Source organism: Sylvia atricapilla, chromosome 13 (genome assembly GCF_009819655.1).
Source record: "Sylvia atricapilla isolate bSylAtr1 chromosome 13, bSylAtr1.pri, whole genome shotgun sequence".
Taxonomy (NCBI): Eukaryota; Metazoa; Chordata; class Aves; order Passeriformes; family Sylviidae; genus Sylvia; species Sylvia atricapilla.
In genome coordinates, this window is record NC_089152.1 from 8,007,191 (window position 1) to 8,025,305 (window position 18,115).

Genomic DNA, 18,115 nt, shown 5'->3' on the forward strand with positions numbered 1-18,115 from the left:
GCGGCCGGACCGGGCGGGCGATGGCGGCGGCGTGAGGTGTCCGCGCCATGTCGTGCTCGCACAGCGCCGTGTTCCTGCTGGACACCGCGGGCCCCGCGCGCCGCGAGCGGCTCCAGCGCGGCGCCCTCCGCCTCCTCACCCTCCTGGGCTGCCGCTTCGGCCTCTCCCGCCTGCGCTGGGCCTTCCGCTTCTTCGACTCGCTCGGCGGCCGCGGCGGCGCCTCGCGGGGCGGCGGGTTCCGCCCGCCGGGCCCCCGCGCCTGGGAGCGGTTCGAGGAGGAGCTGGCGGAGCGGATCGGGGCACGGGCCCCCGCCGCCCTGCCCGGCCCCGCGCCGCGCGCCGCCCTCACGCACAGCGGGCTCAAGGAGACGCTGCTCGACTTCCAGTGGGACCGCCCGGAGATCGCGTCCCCCGCCAAGCCGCCCCGCAGGAGCCGCAGGACGGGGCTGGCCGCCGGAGAGCCCACGGAGGCGCCGCCGGAGGGCTTCGTGAACGCCGTGTTCCTGTTCTCCCCCTGCCCGCACTCGCGGAGGGAGCTCCGGCAATTCCTGTGGGGGAACGATGCCCGTTCTTCCCCTGCAGAGCCGCCCACGGCGCAGGAGCTGGCGGAGAAACTCCTGCCCAAGAGTGTCCAGGAGTTGCTTGTGGAACAGAAAATCACCCTGTTCTGGGTGGACACTGCCGACTGGGCACAGGTAACGAGGTTACACCGCGCTGGCGGGACATCTGCCACGCGGCTTTCTGGTATAAGTAATCTTTGGGTGGTAGGGAACCACGCCAAGGTTCACTTACTACCGCATAATCTTCAGCAAGGGCCGGAAATCTGGAATGGAATTATCCACGTGGAGACTGAGATATGTTTGCGGTGGAGTAGCTGTACAGTGTTTATTGATGGGATGTCTTGTGCTTTGACTTAAGAGGGGTATTACAGCTGTTCAGAATTGCAGATAAGCAGCCTGATAGTTCAGGTGTGTAGATACCAGATTTTTAAAAAAATAGCTTGAAAATATTGTTAGCTTTTAATTCACTGGGAATAGTATTTACTTTGTTAGGTTCCTATGAAGGCTGATAAAGTCCATGAAAACACTCAGAAGGCACCGTGTTTAGATGTTATGGATATGTTTCATATGCCAGCTTTTCTGAAAAAGGGCAGTCTTTATTTGTTATCATGAAAGCTCTCTCACTGCCACCTGAGTAACCTCTCTGTTACTTCTGTTTCAGCTGATCGAATGCCCGGATCATGGTGGCTACTGGACGATGTTTGAAGTGATTTGTCAGATGGGAGGCACCATTTTGCCGGCAGAAACCTTGGTGCACTGTCTGAGTCACTCCAGGGCAGATGATGCTGCTCCTGGCTTCCTTGGGGACTTCGGGTTGTTCCCAGTGCCACAGGCTGTGCCTTGGGCCACACTCCTGCCCCTGGATGCAACTTTGAACTGTTTGTTCTCCAGGCCATCCGGGTATCGATCAGTGTTTCCCCAGCAGGAAGGAACGTTGTTTCTCAGCATGCCTGGTAATAAAAAAAGGAAAAAAATATAGATGTAGCATGGTAGCAACTGGTCTCTCATGCAGGGTCCTTGATGAGTTTCCTTTGTGAATACTGTGTGTGGAAGATATTTAAAAGTCTAGGTGTTTTGTGTTATTTTTAAAGTTCTGCTTGTGCTCTGCTTCTGATATGAAAACTATTAGCCCACATTTCTGATTTAGCCTTTTCAGTCTTCCATGCTCCTAGAAGTTTGGATGAAGTGCTCTTTGCTGGTCCCATCTTATAGAGGTGTACTCTCTCTTACAGTTATTTAATTTAGCTAAGAAAGAACACATATTAAAAACCCTTCTAAAGAAAACAGATTAGGTGTAAAGCAGCATGCAGTATGCATGTGGTCTTTCTTTAGTGGCCTTTCCATGCACTCAGCTCTTTGAGGGCATGGGAAGGAGGTCAGTTCTGTAGCACGCTGTAGAGTATATCTACTGCTTAATCCCTGTTTAATCTTAGAACTCTTTTGACATTGAATGTCAGAATTTGACATTGATGGGAAAACTTTTTTTACTTGCTTTCAGACTTTATCCTATTCTTGCACAGGTGAGAAGAAGCAGGAAAGCTGTGCTGTGATCCTGGAACCTCTTGCCATGAGCCAAAGACAACTTCAGTGTCCAGTCAGCATTGTTGTGAAAGGAAGCTTGACAGGTTGGAGCTTGGCACAGGCTGGCCACTTCCTCACAGAGAGCTGGATACTGCAGAGCTCACAGGCTGAGCAGGGAGAATGTAACAGGTCTCTGTTTCATCACCTGTTGAGGAGTCTGGTGGCTGAAGGACTGCACATGGTAAATCGTCCTCTTTGCCTTAAACTAATACATGCTCTGAAATGAACTGTGACAAAAAGGGTGGCAGTTGTGAAGGCAGTAATAGACACTGCACTGCAAATTGCTCATTTGAAGCTAAATTCAGAATTATTTTTTTTTAGATCATGTAACTCTGTATAACTCTATAAGCTGCTTGTAAAGTATCTGTGCCCCTTAGGTCTCTGTATTTCTAGATGATGTAAACTCTTTTCCTTTTTTTTTTTTTTTCTTTTAAAATGCAGATTGCTGAAGTATCTCTGTCTGAACCTTGGTGCCCCCGCACTGCTGTTCTGTCACCACTTTCTGAGGATACTGCAGTTCTGACTGTGCTTGGTCCTGAGAAGTCTGCTGAAATTCAGGGATGCAGCCTTGAAGGAGCTGTAGTGGAAGACTCTTCCCAAAACTGTGCTACTCACCTGCCAGAGATTGTGAATAGTGTGTTGAGTAAAATTGACATGTCAGTGGAAGATTCTCTGGCCAGTCTGGGTAGGTGTCAAAAAATACAAAACTTGCCATCTTTTGATCATCTCCAGATCTGCAGTGAAAAAAATATAAAGTTAATGATTTTGTCCTTGAGGAGTCTCTTTTTTGGGACTTGGTCATTGTGGAGCAATGGTGATGTGATGCAGAAATGGATGTAGCTTTCTGTTTTATTGACAGAGTATTAGTTTCCATTAGCTTGCAGATAAAGCACAGCTACATGTGCCTGTGGGCATGTTTTTAGAAGAAGGCTTCCTAAAATGTGTCACATGGGCCATCCCTGGCCAGTAAAGCCTTTGGGTGGGACTGCAGCGAGGAGGCTTCATTTACATGTGTGTTTTGTGTTAGAGTGACTCTCCTCATCTTCTGATGTATTGACTATGAAATTGTCTCTCCAGGATCAAAGGTTTGGGAACCTCTGTCTTAGAGCTTCTATGAAAGCTGGGACCTTCTGCCACTTAGTTCAGCTTTTCTGATTTTTGTGTGTGTGTGTGTGCTTACAGCAGGAGAAGCTCCAGTGCCAGAGTGGGTCCAGCGGGAGCTGTCCCATACAGGGGGCTGGCATCCTTCAGTGCTGGAAGCATGGTATCCTGCATCCAATGCTTGTGGGGCAAGCTTGGATCTGATGGAGTCATTCAGGTATTTTTCTGAAGATCTCTGAGCAATTATCAAGGATTTCTGCTTCCTGTTAAGGGAGTATGGCTGTAGCCTTGCTTAGAGTTCTAGAATTAAGTACCTCTCTACTGCTTTTATTTCTCTACTCAGTTTACTGGTGGCTTATCTGTTGTTTCCCAGCAGTGAGACATATGGACAAAAGAAACTGGGAACAGGATGTTTGGGTATCAGTTTGCATGGATTAGAATCTTGCTAGTTTCAGGAGTTATAAAGGTCACTTAAAGTGACCTTAAGCTACTTGTGAAATGACAGACTTCAGCTTTTATGGGATGGTGAGATCCAGTAAAAGGTACTGAAGATGTGGCTGTGTTCTCACAGTTGGTGTTCATTTGGAATGAATAAGCCTGCTTTCTTCAAAGAGCTTGCTGAGTGAAACAAAAGAGCTTAATGCAGGATAGTTGAGAAAGCACAAAGCTGCTCATTTAGTTTTGTGGTACAGGTCAGTGCCATATCCATTGTACATTAATGTAATGCTTGTTTCCAGCATTTTATGAGGGTATTGGTTTTCTGCATCTCCTAAGTGTGTTGGGGAACAGGTGCTGGAAGTGTTACTAGTGTGTGCTACTTGCACTATGTTGCTGCAGGCTGGAATCTAGGAAAACCTTGTTTCTGTCCATACGGAAGAAGGGATATGCCTCCTACTCCCACCTTTTTTTGATAACAGTATTGTTCTTTCATATAGACTCCTGCAGGTTCCTTGTGCTAACAGGAAGGATGATGCACACCAATCTGATGTGGAGCTCTCAGAAAGTCTGTCTGAGCTGTACCAGAGAAAATTCAGTGAAACCTCTGCTGCAGCTGGACCAGGAAATCACAAAAAGAGACGTATGTATACTTTGGGATTATGTGTGCATGTTGTCAATAAAAGATAATGCATGAACCCCAGAGATATGTACTCTAAGTAATAGCATGTTTTAGAATTTTTTTATTTAGGGACAGTCTCATTTACTTATTAATATTAGGTTTGTCTTGTAGTAGAACTCCCATTATTGTAATTTAAGGCTGTGCAAGGACTGACAGAACTGTTAAAAGCAGCATGCAGAGCTCTGCAGTTTAATTAGCTGTTGAAACAGGGACTGCTCTAACTACTAGTAAATATTGCAACCTCTCAGTTTTGTTCTGATTAGAGAAATAAAACTCTTTCTTCTAGAAGAGTGTGATTGTTGCATTTCTCTACACTAACCACAGCTGACTTTACCCTAGCCTCATGTGTCTGTAAGTCCTGCTCTGTCAGCTGCTTCTATTTCTGTGACATAAGATTGCTGCCTATATATATAACTTCTGATTAAACCTTTGTAACTTATGCAGAGCAGTATGCACCTGGATTTTTACTTGGAGAAGTAGCTGCCTGCTACACTGCCTGTATGTTGATTTCATGAAGAAAGACCAACCTTTTGGGCCATGTTTTCCTCTGGGAGTTTACTAAGTTCACAGTTTTTTTCTCTGCCTTGGATGGAGTTCCTGCCCCAATGTGCCTGATGGTAGAACTCTATTTTGTGGCATTGCAGGTGGGGTTCCCCGAACTCCAGTTAGGCAGAAGATGAAGACCATGCCCAGATCCCTGCAGATGCTCAATGCAGCAAGACTGAATGTAAAAGCTCAGAAGTTTCAACCTGATGCTGTGCCACCAACAGTGAATGAGAAGGTTCCACAGAAGCTTTCAGCAAAAAGATTGGATGAAAAGGTGGAAGGAAAGGCAAAAGCACTTAAAATATCAATTGGTGGGTGTTAAATCCTGTTGCCATTCTGTCCTGATGCATCCCATATGAACTCTTGATATCCTGATATAGGAGTCACAGAGGATTTTTATGGAGGGGAGGCCATAGTATAATAATGGAGTATTCAGTATTGAGGAGCAGATCAGTGTCTGAGTTTCTCTATCTTCAGCATGGCAAAGAGTAGACATTTTTTCCATCCTTCTGCCATTTAGCTTCTGATTCTTTACAAACTAGTGTTACAGCTGTTTCTGGGGTTAGTTTCTTGTCTTGTATCCATCTGCAAAAAGCAATAAGGATTTACTTTAAAAATTTTTTAACCGAGAGAAGTAGAGGGAAGCACTCATCAAAGTAAAACTGGAAATGTAGTCCTGTTTACTAATTAGACAGAAATAAAGAGCATTTATTGACTGCTACAGTAGCTTGAACGTTTGCTGGTCTTAAGCAAACATCGTTGATTATAGGATTGATTTAGCTTATAATATGTCATGGGCCTGGACCTGGGACTGCCTCTGTTAAGTGCTGTGGTCTGGATGCATTATTGCTGGAGGAAATATTTATTATTACTTCCTCTGTTTTCTGCTTCAGCTGGGATGGGTATTTTATCAGTGAGGTGTGGTGAACATGCATGTAGTTAACAGAGACTATTTCCTTGCAGACTTCCAAACAGAGGAGGAGCTGCAGTCCCACTTGACTGCAAGCTACCAAAAGGCTGTTGCTGAGGGAATTCCCTCATCTGTGTGTGCCCAGAATATGATCATGGCCATTAAAAAGTTCTTGAAAATACAAGATGCCAAAGAGAAAGAGGTAGGTAAGAGCATGTGGGCAGGGTTGTTACTGTTCTGGAAGAATTTTTACTATTTTGGGCTACCTTTCCTTCATGTTCCCTGAAGTTATATGTGGAGTTGCACCATGGTCACTGACTGCTTCTGTCTGTGAGGACTCAATCGTGAGGAACTGGATGCTTGTAAAAAATGTAGGAAAATCCAGTTCAGTTATCAGTTTACAACTTTGCTAAATGTTGCAAGGTATTTTTTCTTTACATTGATGACCTTACCAATTCTCATTTCAAAGACAGTATTTTAAAAAATACATTCTTGCAAACTGTATTTTAAAGAAAGTGCATCTTTTGTTTTTGCATTACATGGCAAATCTAGGCCTGGCTTTGCCAGGAAAGAGAAATTGTTCAAACACAATTGTTTAGCACTCTTCATAGGCTTACAATAGTCTGAAACCAAAACTGGTAAACCTGTGATTAATTTAACAAAAACAATGAGAGACAAATCCAAAGTGGATCCAGAGAGAAGAAGGTCTGAAGCTGCAAGCAAGAGACCTCTGTGATTTCAAGCTCTAAGTTGTTCTATGACATAACTTTGCTACTAAGAGGAAAAGTAATTTCTTTCCTTGAAAGAAAAGGAAAAAACTGTACTTCTAAAAGAATAGATGTGGGGGGCAAACTGGGGGACGGGAAACAGTTTTGAAGTTCTTGCTGTCTTTGTGTCTGCAGGTGGCCTGTGTGGGAAGAGTCAGAAACCTTCTCCTGAAGACCAGCAAAATGCTCAGACAACAGCATGGCTCACAGAAGGAGACCAAAGTCAGAGAGTATGAGACACTGTATTTACTTCAGCCTCTGAGATACTGTGGAGTTGGTTAGCAGTTTTTAATGGTGGTTTTTTTGTACAACTGGAAAAGTATTTACATGGGGCAAATATTTCAAGGGGAATCTCTGGTTGCAGTAAAACCATTTCATTAAATGCAAACATACCCATGCTGTGTGATAAGCACTGCAGCCTATATCTGGAATGAGGCATCTCCCTTGCCACCAAAATGAAATGCTAACTAAATTTTGCTGTCAAAAGGAACCACTTTCCTTCCCATTGCTTTTTTGAGCACACCTTTTGCAGTAAATCTGCTGTTTCCATTAGAAGAAGAGGTGCTGGATAATTGCTTGTCTCCTTAGGTGCCGACTTCAGGTGTTTTTGCGCCTTGAGTTGTGCCTTCAGTGCCCTTCACTGCAGAGCAACGCTGAGGAAATGGAGCAGCTGTTAGAAGAGGCAAGTAAAGTATAAACCAGGTTGTGTTTCTGCATGGCACTAGAAATGCAGACCTGGAACCTGCTTTTCCTTTGATTTTACGCTAACACTTTATATTCCTTACTAAAATATCTGGTGCTGCAGCTGTCAAACCTTAATCCCTTTTGCCACCTGACTTCTTCTTCCAGGTGACAGATATGCTGCGCATTTTATGTCTGACTGAAGACCCAGCCTATCTTACAAAGTTTCTAGAGGAAATATTAGAATTGTAAGTTCTTCAGCATGACTTTGTTGCTGGGGACTGTGGTTTGGGTTGGATGTTGTCTGTGAGTAAAAAGCAATCAACAGCTTTGATTCACTGCATCTTTGTAATTCTCAGAAATTTAGACATGTTATCTTTATTACACTTATATTTTGGTTAAAGAAAAAGTAGCTGATAAGCAAGTAAACCAGTTAAAAACCCCAGTTTTATATTCAGTTTATTGTTTTTAAATTGACATGTAAGAACAAGAATTTAGTTCACACCTTGGGTTTGAAATACCAACAGTTTTGAGGAGGGGTATATTTCATGTGGGTTCTCTCTGGTGCTCCAGGTACATGAATTCTATACCGAAGACTCTTGGAGACATTTATTATGGTCTGGGTACACAAATACCCCCAAAGCTGGCGTCTGTTCTGCCTTCAGACTTCTTCAGTGATGACTCTATGACTCTGGATAGCCAATCTCCCGGCCTTCCTCCCTCCTTGTCATCTGTCTTAACTCCCAGTGCTGTTTGCACTGAGAGTGATCAGCTGGAGGAGCTGCGCACCAGATCTGCCAAAAAGAGAAGGTAGGAATTCCAAACAGGAGGCACCTTTTTGTTGACTATAAAAAAATACAATCTTGATTCTGTGTTTGTATCTTATGCAAAAGTAGATTTCAGAAGCATCTTCCATGAGAGGAAAAGCATGTTATGCTGTGCAATAGCTGATCAATATTGTTAAAGTTAAAAGTGATTTACAGGAGATCTGTGGTGGGGGTTCTGTGTTCATAGTAGCAAATTGTGAATGCATTCCAATGGCAACTTTAGGAATAGCTTTTTATATTGCAAATCATATCCCAGTGTTGTAGTAAGTGAGGTATCAACACAGTTTGCAATCTGAATTTAGCTAAACACTTCCTATCTCTTGAGTCACACCTAAGTCAATAGGTGTGTCAATAGGTTGACAAATGTGCTTTTGATATTATTTTAACTTATTTTTTGTGTATTTTCTAAAGGAATAATGTGTTAACCAGGCACAGGAGCATGACAGAAGCACCACAGAACTTGCGTCAAATTGAGATTCCCAAAGTAGCCAAGAACCCCATCAGAAAGGTAAAACTCTTCCAGAAGGGCTGTGTGTGAGTTGTGATGCTTGACTGCAAAAACTCTTGCTCTGTATTCCCTTGGTAAGTGTGCCCTGTATCAGCTGTACAAAAATGAAATTGTTTTGAAGGCGAAATTGAAATAACAGTTGGTTCAAAACTTACAGTTAATACTCATACTTACACATAACATTGCAGTGCTGCTGAGGCCGATTTCTTGTTTGTTTCAGGAGAACTTACGTTCTTACCCTGCCACTGAGAAGTCCCAGCAGATGCCTTTGTTGCAGAAAGAGGCAGTGCAAGGTATATTGACTTCTGGCTTGATCATGGAAAGGTGCATCTTCAGCACATGTTGTCCCTGTAAATTTTACTGAGCCATGATGAAATTATGCTGAGGCATTCTGGAAATCTGAAGGAAGCTTTGCTGAGTTGTGCAAGAACTTTGAGGGGAAAAAAATACATGGTATTCTATGGACTCGTACGCAGAAAACTTAAATTTTGTGTCCTCAAAAGAGAACCTTGACTCTTGAAATTATTTCCATCTTCTCTGTCCTGAAAATAAAATGGGGACAAGAACGAACTATATCTGAAAATAGGATATATCCCCACAAATACTAAATAAAAATAAATCTCACGTGTTCTCTGAACCAAGATATGCTTTCGTTGAGATTTTGTAGTGCACCTAATGTTCCACATGGGACACTCACTGTCTGCTTTTGCTGCTATGGCATCTGCTTGTAGCTTATTGCTGGAATAATACAAATAATACAAATTCAGATGAGAAGGCTGGAATGGATTTAGAGGAGGACATGTTCCAGTAGCAGAAAAAACAATTTTTCAAAGGTTTTTAGCCTCTAAAAAGTTGTCTGTCCGTGCTGGTATATTGTTCTATCCCTAGTGGCCTGATAAAATTACCTTTGTAATTTTTTTTTCTTTCTTTTTTTTTTTCTTCTGCTTTTCTTTGTAATTTGGTCTTTTTTTGCTTTTCTTGCCTCACAGAGGTTACAAAGGTGAGGAGGAATCTCTTCAATGAAGAGGTACTTTCACCATCAAAAAGGTCGCTGAAAAAGATGCTTAGAAGCCAGTCAGTATCTGCTGTGGAAGGCCTAAAATACAAATGCACCAGTGAGGGCAACAAAGGTAGGTAGGGTATGACTTGCCTATGTAGGATTATTGTGGAAGAACTTTTGCTAAAATTCCTATTTTTGCATGCTCAGTTCTATGAAACAATTATGATCTGTTTTTAATAAAGCATAAAAGGAGGTCATTGCTGTGGTGTTTGGAGGGGGAATAACGATGGTATTGAAACTGAAACCTGTTTTTACTGAACTCTTTACATCTCATAAAGAAAATTAAAGTTAAAAAAGTTTGTTTAAAAAAGGATTTGTGAAGTAAAGATAATTTAATTCTTTATCTCAGTAGGTTAACTAGGTCTGATGTACTATTAATAATATTGAGGGAGTGGGAGGGAGGTGTAGACACTGGACTGAAATAATGATAGCTTGTGTGTGCTGGGAGACAGCACAGAGATTTTATATTGACTGTCATTCTTGAGCTTAAGCCTGTACAAAACTGTATTTATTTATTTGTTCCAAGTGCTTTATAATTGTGGGATGTTCTAGCTCTTATGTGTGTTTTTAGATCATCACAAGTTATTGACCAAGAGAGTTGCAGAAACACCACTACATAAGCAGGTGTCCAGGAGACTCCTACACAAGCAGATCAAAGGCCGGTGAGTTCTTTCTGAATTTCTTCAGTAAGTATTTGCTATCTAATTAATGGATGCCTAATTAATGGTTATGAGCAGAATTACCAGGTATTGTTGTGGTCAAAGATGATCTTCACTTCAGGCAGTAAGAGACCCAGTGGATGATAAATCCCATTGCTTAAGTACGGGGAAATACTGCTTTTTCATCATGTAAGTGAGGCTGCTTTAAGTCCTGCAGCTAAATGTCTGTTTAGGTTCAGTTGCTGATCCAAGGGCTTCTGAAGACAAGGCTCCTGCTGTATTTTGTGGAGTCCAGGCTGAATTGTAGCATTTTCTTTCATGTAGAACTGTTAACTGTACATCTAGAGAGCTACCCATACTTAATTACATGTCAGTAAGAGGCAAAGTGCTCACTAATTGCTCACTTAGAGTAGTCCTCAAAGCAATACATTGGTGTAGAGTAGAGTACTGCTTTTCAGTCTCTGTGGCAAGTTCTGTTCCTGTAAATGTGCTCAGTATGCTAAGCCCAAAATGTCTGTTGTTTCTCAAGGTCTTCTGATCCAGGTTGTGACAGTGGTGTTGTAGAAGAATCTCCAGAGAAGGCCATATATGGTAAGCACTGATTTTTCATTAAAGGTGGTTTGGCCATGTCGTAGCTTGTAAGATGAGTGTGCTTTGATTTGGCTAAGTCATGAGAAGTCAGTCCAAAAGTCTTGTACTGTTCTGTTCTGATAGAACCAGTTGCTGCTCACTGCTTTAACAGCTCTGGACAATAGAAGTTAAGAAAGAGAGGTAGGTAGTAAGTCTTTTGAATGAAAAAACATGAAGGACTTGAAGGGTGAACAAGGTTCTGAGCTGCTATAATTACTGTCAAACCAGCACATGCTTATTTTTAATGTAACTTCACCATGTTGTGTTGTGACCCTGCTCTGATTTCTGCTGTAACAGACAGCCACCTGGCTCTGGGGAGTGTCTCTGATACTGGCTACTGCTGTTCCTTTTCCCCAGAAGGGAAGAAAAAACCAGCATGTCTGGGCAAACGGGAAAATGAAAATGCTGGCAAAGAGACAAGAGCATTAACCAGTCTTTTAACTTGAATGTAACCTGCATTGAACATGGCTTTTCTAGCATTCCTTTCCATATAATTGCTGAAGAGGAATGACAGTGATCATGAGTTAGAGGAGGGGCATCCTACTTTAGAAGGTGGTTTGTATGCATAAATATTCCAAATCCTCAAGAAAACTGAATCTTTTCTTCACCTGCTTGCCTTTCTGGGTTGAATAGGTATCTGTAGAGAATTTTATTCTGAGAGTATGTTCCTTGCAGTTGTGAACTGATGATGTGCCCATTGCTGAGGGGGAAAGAAGGCTCAGTCTCCAATGTCTTTGCCTTTTCAGAAGCAGGTTTGAGGAGAAGCCCACGCATCAAACAGCTGTCTTTGAATAGGACCTGCTCTGGTGCTTTCTATTCCACTACACAGCTCAGCTCAAACAATTCACAGCACCTCCACCAGGGACAAGAAAAGGAGAGCTGTAAACTGCAGGATGTAGAAGGTACTGAGTGGGATTTCAGCAGGCTGATACTGCTGATCTAAAAAGCTGGCATGGATAGCTCTGAGTTTGATTTGATTTGGCTCTATAAGAGACTGTAAGAAGCTAAGAGCTGTCATGTAATACCTTCTGTAGACAGAAATTCATCCTCAGTAATTATTTTTTAATTGGTGATCTGAATTTTGAGGGTGGTAAGGCAGCTATTTCTATGATGAATTCACTGCCAACTTAACAAACCAGTCAGGCTCTTTTTACAGAGTACCACTGATTGTCAGTCTGCATTCCTTAAATGCAGTGAAATCCATGTAAAATATGGGACAGAAATCCTATAGCTTACTTTCAGTCTACTCTGTGGCAGAATAAAGCAGTGACTGATGGGATCTTCTTTGCAGGCTTTCTCAGTAGGATTATCAGCTAAAAATGGTGACACTTAGTTCTTTATATTCTACTTATTAGAATCCTTAGTCATGAACCAGAACTATCTAAAGCTACAAGCTATAAATAGAATAAGAGGCTGAGGTATTTTGTATCTTTTTTTACCATTGGAGCGCTCTTTCTAGAGATGGATATTAATTTCATAATGGGAAATAACAATAATTCTGGTGAAGCTTTAACTCTTGGCTAGAAAAGAACATGCCAGGGATATGAGCTTTTTACACTACTTTTCTGCCCATTTGACGTGATTCAGACAATTGTGGCACGTTACTTTGTAGTAGTTAAATTGTGCTGTTCCATGTTATAGGCCTTAACCAGCATTCAGAGAGCCCCCCTGTCCAGACTCCCAAGAGGTTTTTCTTTGGTGCAGTCATTGACATGTGTAGTCCTGCAGTGAAGCATTCACCTGGAAGGAGGAGAACAAGAAAAGATTCCTTACACTTAGAGGAGCTTCCCTCATGTCAGGTAGAAACAGTTACCTCCCTTTCTCTTTCTTCCCATCCTCATTTTCTCCTCTATTCATCAGCATCTTAAATTTAGTGTTCATTAAGTCTCATCCAATGGGTTTTTTATGTTTCAAATCTTTGGAAGTAAATATGAAGATGGATAGATAATACTCCTGGAGTAGAACAAGCATGATTCTTTAATTTATTATTTTCCCCCTGCAGACTCCTAGAAAAACACCTCATAAATTTGCCCAGAAGGCACTAAATTCTGCCAGTAAGCTCCCAAGGAGATCTCCTCGCTTTGCCCACAGGACGCCACAGAAGCTGGAGAAGACACCTGGCAAAAGTCCAGCAGCTAAGCAGCCTGTAGCTAAATGTTTGGGAAAGTACTTTTCTCATCCTGCACAAAGGGTCAAGTCTCCATCTGCTCTAACTGACAGCAAGAGGGTTCACTTAATGCAAGTAGCTTCTGAAGACTGTTGTGCAGCACTAACACTTTCCCCTCCTCTCAAAGAGCCTGGCTTGCAAACACCAAAATGTGAAGGGTTCACAGGGCTTAATGCCTCTGTATTACCTCCAGCAGATTCAAATCCAACTGCTGCTTCTTCCCCCTCTGCCACCCAAGAAAGGTGTTTTACAGAACTTCAGACTCCAAGACGTTCCTTGAGATACCTCTCAAAATTAGCATCTCCAGGTAGTGCTCGGAGGCAAATCCTCACAAAGGAAATTCAGGTGCAGTCAGATCAGTTGTCTCAAGCAGCTAAAAGGACACCCAGGAAACTCGAAGATCCAGGTTCAAAGTTATGTACCAGCCCACTGAGTACAGAAATACCTCAATTTGCTGTGAAGCCAGAGCCTCTCTGCAGTTCCCCTCTTCATGAAAGTTCCACAAACGCTGTGACAAGCTGCTCTGCTTCCCATACGCAGGCTGGGGAGTCTGACTGGGAACCTGGTGCATCTAAACCATCTTCTCAAAAGACTCCATGTATTACTGGCACTTCGCTGAGCTCCCTGCTTCACACATCCAAGCAGGCCAAACGTGAACCAAGTTCTGGAGCAGAGAGCCTCACATGTGTCACACTTCAAGAAAATGAGAACAGTCATCATGACAGTGGTGGTAACTGTTCTGTAGAAAGCCTTCGGCTTCATCAGTCCCAAGTTACTGAAAATACTTCTGTATTGGAGAAAAATAAACAGATGGATAGAGTGTTTCAAAAGTCTCCTTCAAGGGAGGACTTGGAAAACTTGGAAAACCATTTCTCTCCAAAGCCTTTTGCTGGAGGGCAGGAACATGCGCAGAGTGCTGAGAGAAACTGTGAGCCATCAGTTCAGGGGGAGAACTGCAGTGCAAACACCTGTGAGCCCTTCCTAAGTGATTTGCAAACAGTCAGCGATGACTTGGAAGCAAGAACTCTGCTGAGGGAAGAATGTACAGGACTGAAGGCTCCAGGTGTCAAGAGACGCTCCAGGTTTGCCCTGAATCCTTCTCCTCCCATGCAGAAGTCTCCTCCTGCCTATTCCCTGCGCTGCACTGCAGACAGGCGGCAGCGGGAGGCTGCGGCACGCATGGCAGAGCCTCAGCTTGTAGCCAAGTTCTCCACTCCTGAAAGTCGCTGCAGACTTCCTTCTGCCAGCTCTCCGACGTACGAAGTGGAAATTGAAATGCAAGCTTCAGGCCTGCCCAAGCTTCGCATTAAGAAAATTGGCTCTTGCTCATCATTGGAAGTTCAACCTGAAGCAAGTGCCAGCAAACCCAGGGGAGGAGAAAGCCCCTTCAGTGATTTTGCTATGACCTGGTGCAGCAAGCACCCAGGGAAACTAGCAGCTGCCTGTGTTTCTCCATCCTGCTGCCGTTCTTTCCATAGTACACCTGGGAAAAGTGCAGGACAGACCTACATATGCCAGTCATATACCCCAACAAGCTGTGCCTCTACTGTCACCTCCCCATTCCCGTTGGATGCAGGAGTTCTCAAGACACCTTCTCCAAAGCAGAAGGGGAAGACTACTCCTGATGCCATCAATGACTGGCCTCGGAGGAAGAGAGCAGCAGGCAGCACTGCTAATGTGAGCTGTGGTCTGAGCGAGAAAAATGCTGATGACAGGTCATGGGTGTCAGCAGGCAGAGAGAGAACGATGAGGATCTCAGAACACTGCAGCAGCAAAGTAACAAATACTCTTGGGGAATTTGAACTGGAAGGGATTTGCAGGCTCCAGGATCAGGCATCTCCTAGTGACTCTGAACCAAGGGCTGATGAGGACTCTGCCATGGGAACTTTTGGCTTGAAGTCTCGGAAGCGGGTTTTTACTTACCTATCACCTGAAAAGGAGGAGAGTCACAGTGCCAAGAGATCACGTGCTGAAAGGGGCAGCTTGGATCTCGCTGGCTTTTCCACGAATGAGGGCAACAGAAATAAATCAAGGACAGACTCTGTACTTCCTGAGAAACCAGGAGCCTGTGCTCTCAAAACGCTGGACCAGCACAGTAGTCTTGGGGATGATGATGTCTTCCTTTTGTCAGGTAATTAAATGGCATGAAAGATGCTCCACTGAAATTCAGATGTGGTTAAAAATGAGGCTTAGACTAAAACAAGAACACAATTGTTTTCTGTGTAATTGTCTGAGGGAGAGTGAGGTGAAAGGGGAGGGGCTTGTAGATGACATGGAAGATAATTATGTGGATGGGCAGACTGGATGTAAGGATGGAAGAGAGATCAGAGAAATATGAAAGAGCAGGAGGCTGGAGGGACTAAAAGGAAAGTCTTGAGAACTTGAGGAGAAAGAGGATCCCAGTTACATTCAGCTGGTGATTTGTTCAGGTTTGTGTTGATGCCACTGGCTTCTGCCCAGCAGCCAGCTCTGAAGCCAGCAATCTTAAGTGTAAAGCTTGGCTGCTTCAGTGCTTCAGACTGGAGTCTTGGCAGGGTTAGTCCTGTGGATGTTGGTGTTTACTGGTGCTCCAGTTGTCTGTGGTGGTGGACCGGTTGAAAGTGCTACCAGAAATGATGCCCTTGCTAGCAATAATGGTCAGTAGGTGTATAGATTTAAGCTGCCTCTTTGCTTTTGCTGTGGGTACAGAGGATTTAGCTAACCTTGGTGAAACAAGCTGTTCAGCTCTGTAAGCAAGGCCTTGTGAATTTCAAACACTCAATCCAGTATTGTTGTATAAATTACAGGGAGCTGTGGCAGGTGTTGTTCTGTAGTCATTGCACTAAGCTTTGGTGTCTGTTTTCTCTTGCAAGGAAAGATTTGTACACAGAGGCAGTGTCTTACTCAACATTATCACAGAAAAAAGGCAAAACCTTAAAGCAACATTAATCCATATTCAGGACATGAATAATAGTGGTGCTTTGCCTTCAGATGGTCCTGTAAGAGACTTTCTGTACCTACAGACATTGTGTTTGTATTTCTAGATCATTGTGGTGGTAACAGTTTTCTTCCAGGCAGTGTGAATTACCTGTGTTTAATACAAGTGAAGTGATTTTCTGCTAAACCAGCTAAGAAAATTAAATATGCTAAGAGCTGATTCTAGACTGCCATTTACCTTTCTCAAATGCTAAAACACCACTGTTACAGCCTAGAGTTTGTATCACTTTGATAAGTGGTATCAAAGTATCATGTCAGTTTTGAGGTAGCATAAAGGCCGTGTGTGAGACTTAATATTTGAGTTGTTGAGTGGTTTAGCTTCTGCATCTCACTGTGCTTTTCCAGGCTCCACTCCACCCCTGAAGAGTGGACTTTGTGCCAGCAGCCTTCTAGCCCTGACCCAGTCTCCACTGCTATCTCCACCACCAGCTCGGAGAAAGCGTGTTCAAGGTAAGCACTAGCTAGGAAAGGCTGGGCTCAGGTAGACTGGCTATGCTCCCTGCTTGACTCCAGCTAATAAGAGCAAAATCTTGCTGTGCTAGGGGTTGGGCTTTGGGCAGAAAACCTGTGACTGTATCTGCTACTGCTGTGTTCAGTGTCTCAGTCTCACGTGCTTACAAGCAGCTTGGTATGGACTGGGAAGTTTGGAAGGAGAGGTTGCAATGAAGAGAGAGTAGCTACATGGGAAGTGCAACTTTCAGTTCTTGTTGTCTCCACTTGGTATTTGGCTTCTTGGAATCACCAGTGAATTCTGGTAAACTGTAGCTTTCATGTATTCTTTCTGGTTTTGTAGAAGAGGAATCTGATGCTGTCCAAATTACTGCCAGCCAGGAGCTGTCTCCGTTCCACGTCATGGCTTCCAGGAGGCATCGCCTTAGCAGGACTTATTCACGGAAAAAGCTGCTCAGCTGAAGTTTGGAGCCAGGCCAGCATGGGAAACGTATTATCCCAGCTGTACAACACACCTTTTGACAGAGCTGGACTGGAGCAGCCTTGTGTTGGTAGGAGACTGGGTGCAAGCTGATGGCTGTAGAAATAAGGACCACTCTAAAAACTTACGGTTTCTTCCATCCGTTTGAAGCCTTACTTGGTCTTTCTGCTAGAGGAAGCTTAGGGTTCTACAATGAAGATCCAATTCTCCCAGCCCAAGAGGGAGAATTGTCACTTTTCTACAGCTTTCTTGTAAAATAAACTGATACAAATTTTCATTGTGTCCTTTAATCCAAAATCTGTTTTTGGCTTGAGGGATGGGGCTGCAGCAAAAGAGGATGCTGGAGGCGAATGGGTACAGAACAAGCTGTGTGCTCCTGCTGTGTCTTGTCCTGATACTAAATGGATCCCTCTGTTAATTGTATCCAGTTTGCCACAGCTTAGTGGGAAAATAACAAGTGGATTAATTAATTAGTCAAGTGCCAAGAGTACAGAAAAGGGGAAAGATAATTTAACTGGGAACATCTTTGCAGATCATGAATGGTTTGGTGTATCTGCTCCTGGCTACTTCTCGATAAGCAGATGCTGATGGAATGACTTCATTGTCCTTTTCTGCAAACTTGCAGTAAGCCAGAGAGAATTGGCTTGGGGAAGTGTCCTTGAGAAGTAAAACTTGGATGTAATAACTGGAAATGACAGTTTCAAGACTACTCTTTACCCGAGTCATGGATTAAACAGTGATTTAAGTCGCCTGTGACACATTTGTGTTCTAACCCCATTATGAGAGCAAGAGCTGTTGTTCAGTGCCTGAGATGTAGCCTACAAGGGGCTAAAATTGTGCATAATATTGGAAGGGCTGAATTTTTTCCCTTGGGATAGTGATCTGTCTGTGCATAGCAGGACCTTGGGGAACTCACCCCACTGTGTCTACTGACTGCACAGGAGGTGGAGAGCTATGAAGAATAGTGTGAGATCATCCTTAAAAGTATGGGAAACCAGACATTTGTTAGGTGTCTTTAAGGCTTTGAGGGACTGTGTGGGATTGAGTGGAGCTTGTTTCCTGGACACAGTTTGTTGCAGGAAAGCTGTTAATTT

At 43.5% G+C, this 18,115-nt stretch overlaps 1 protein-coding gene across 1 annotated transcript; it reads left to right on the top strand.

Annotated features, from left to right (window-relative positions):
• The first annotated feature begins 47 nt into the window (after nt 1-47).
• On the top strand, nt 48-17,296 carry TICRR (TOPBP1 interacting checkpoint and replication regulator). The gene is made up of 22 exons (XM_066328316.1): nt 48-695; nt 1,222-1,513; nt 2,081-2,322; nt 2,583-2,826; nt 3,324-3,459; nt 4,178-4,320; nt 5,004-5,216; nt 5,869-6,017; nt 6,718-6,812; nt 7,171-7,264; nt 7,432-7,511; nt 7,837-8,073; nt 8,502-8,598; nt 8,819-8,891; nt 9,588-9,728; nt 10,230-10,320; nt 10,847-10,908; nt 11,694-11,849; nt 12,589-12,746; nt 12,950-15,245; nt 16,436-16,540; nt 16,884-17,296. Exons 1-22 carry the CDS (start codon nt 48-50, stop codon nt 17,000-17,002), a joined length of 5,871 nt encoding a protein of 1,956 aa, XP_066184413.1. The 3' UTR covers nt 17,003-17,296.
• The last annotated feature ends 819 nt before the right edge of the window (nt 17,297-18,115 follow it).

Excerpts from the sequence above, each read along its gene's own strand:
- TICRR (XM_066328316.1), top strand. The coding sequence starts at position 48 with ATGTCGTGCTCGCACAGCGCCGTGTTCCTGCTGGACACCGCGGGCCCC. Across the intron at positions 2,323-2,582 it reads TGGCTGAAGGACTGCACATG|ATTGCTGAAGTATCTCTGTC; the intron begins GTAAATCGTCCT and ends TTTAAAATGCAG. Across the intron at positions 16,541-16,883 it reads TCGGAGAAAGCGTGTTCAAG|AAGAGGAATCTGATGCTGTC; the intron begins GTAAGCACTAGC and ends CTGGTTTTGTAG.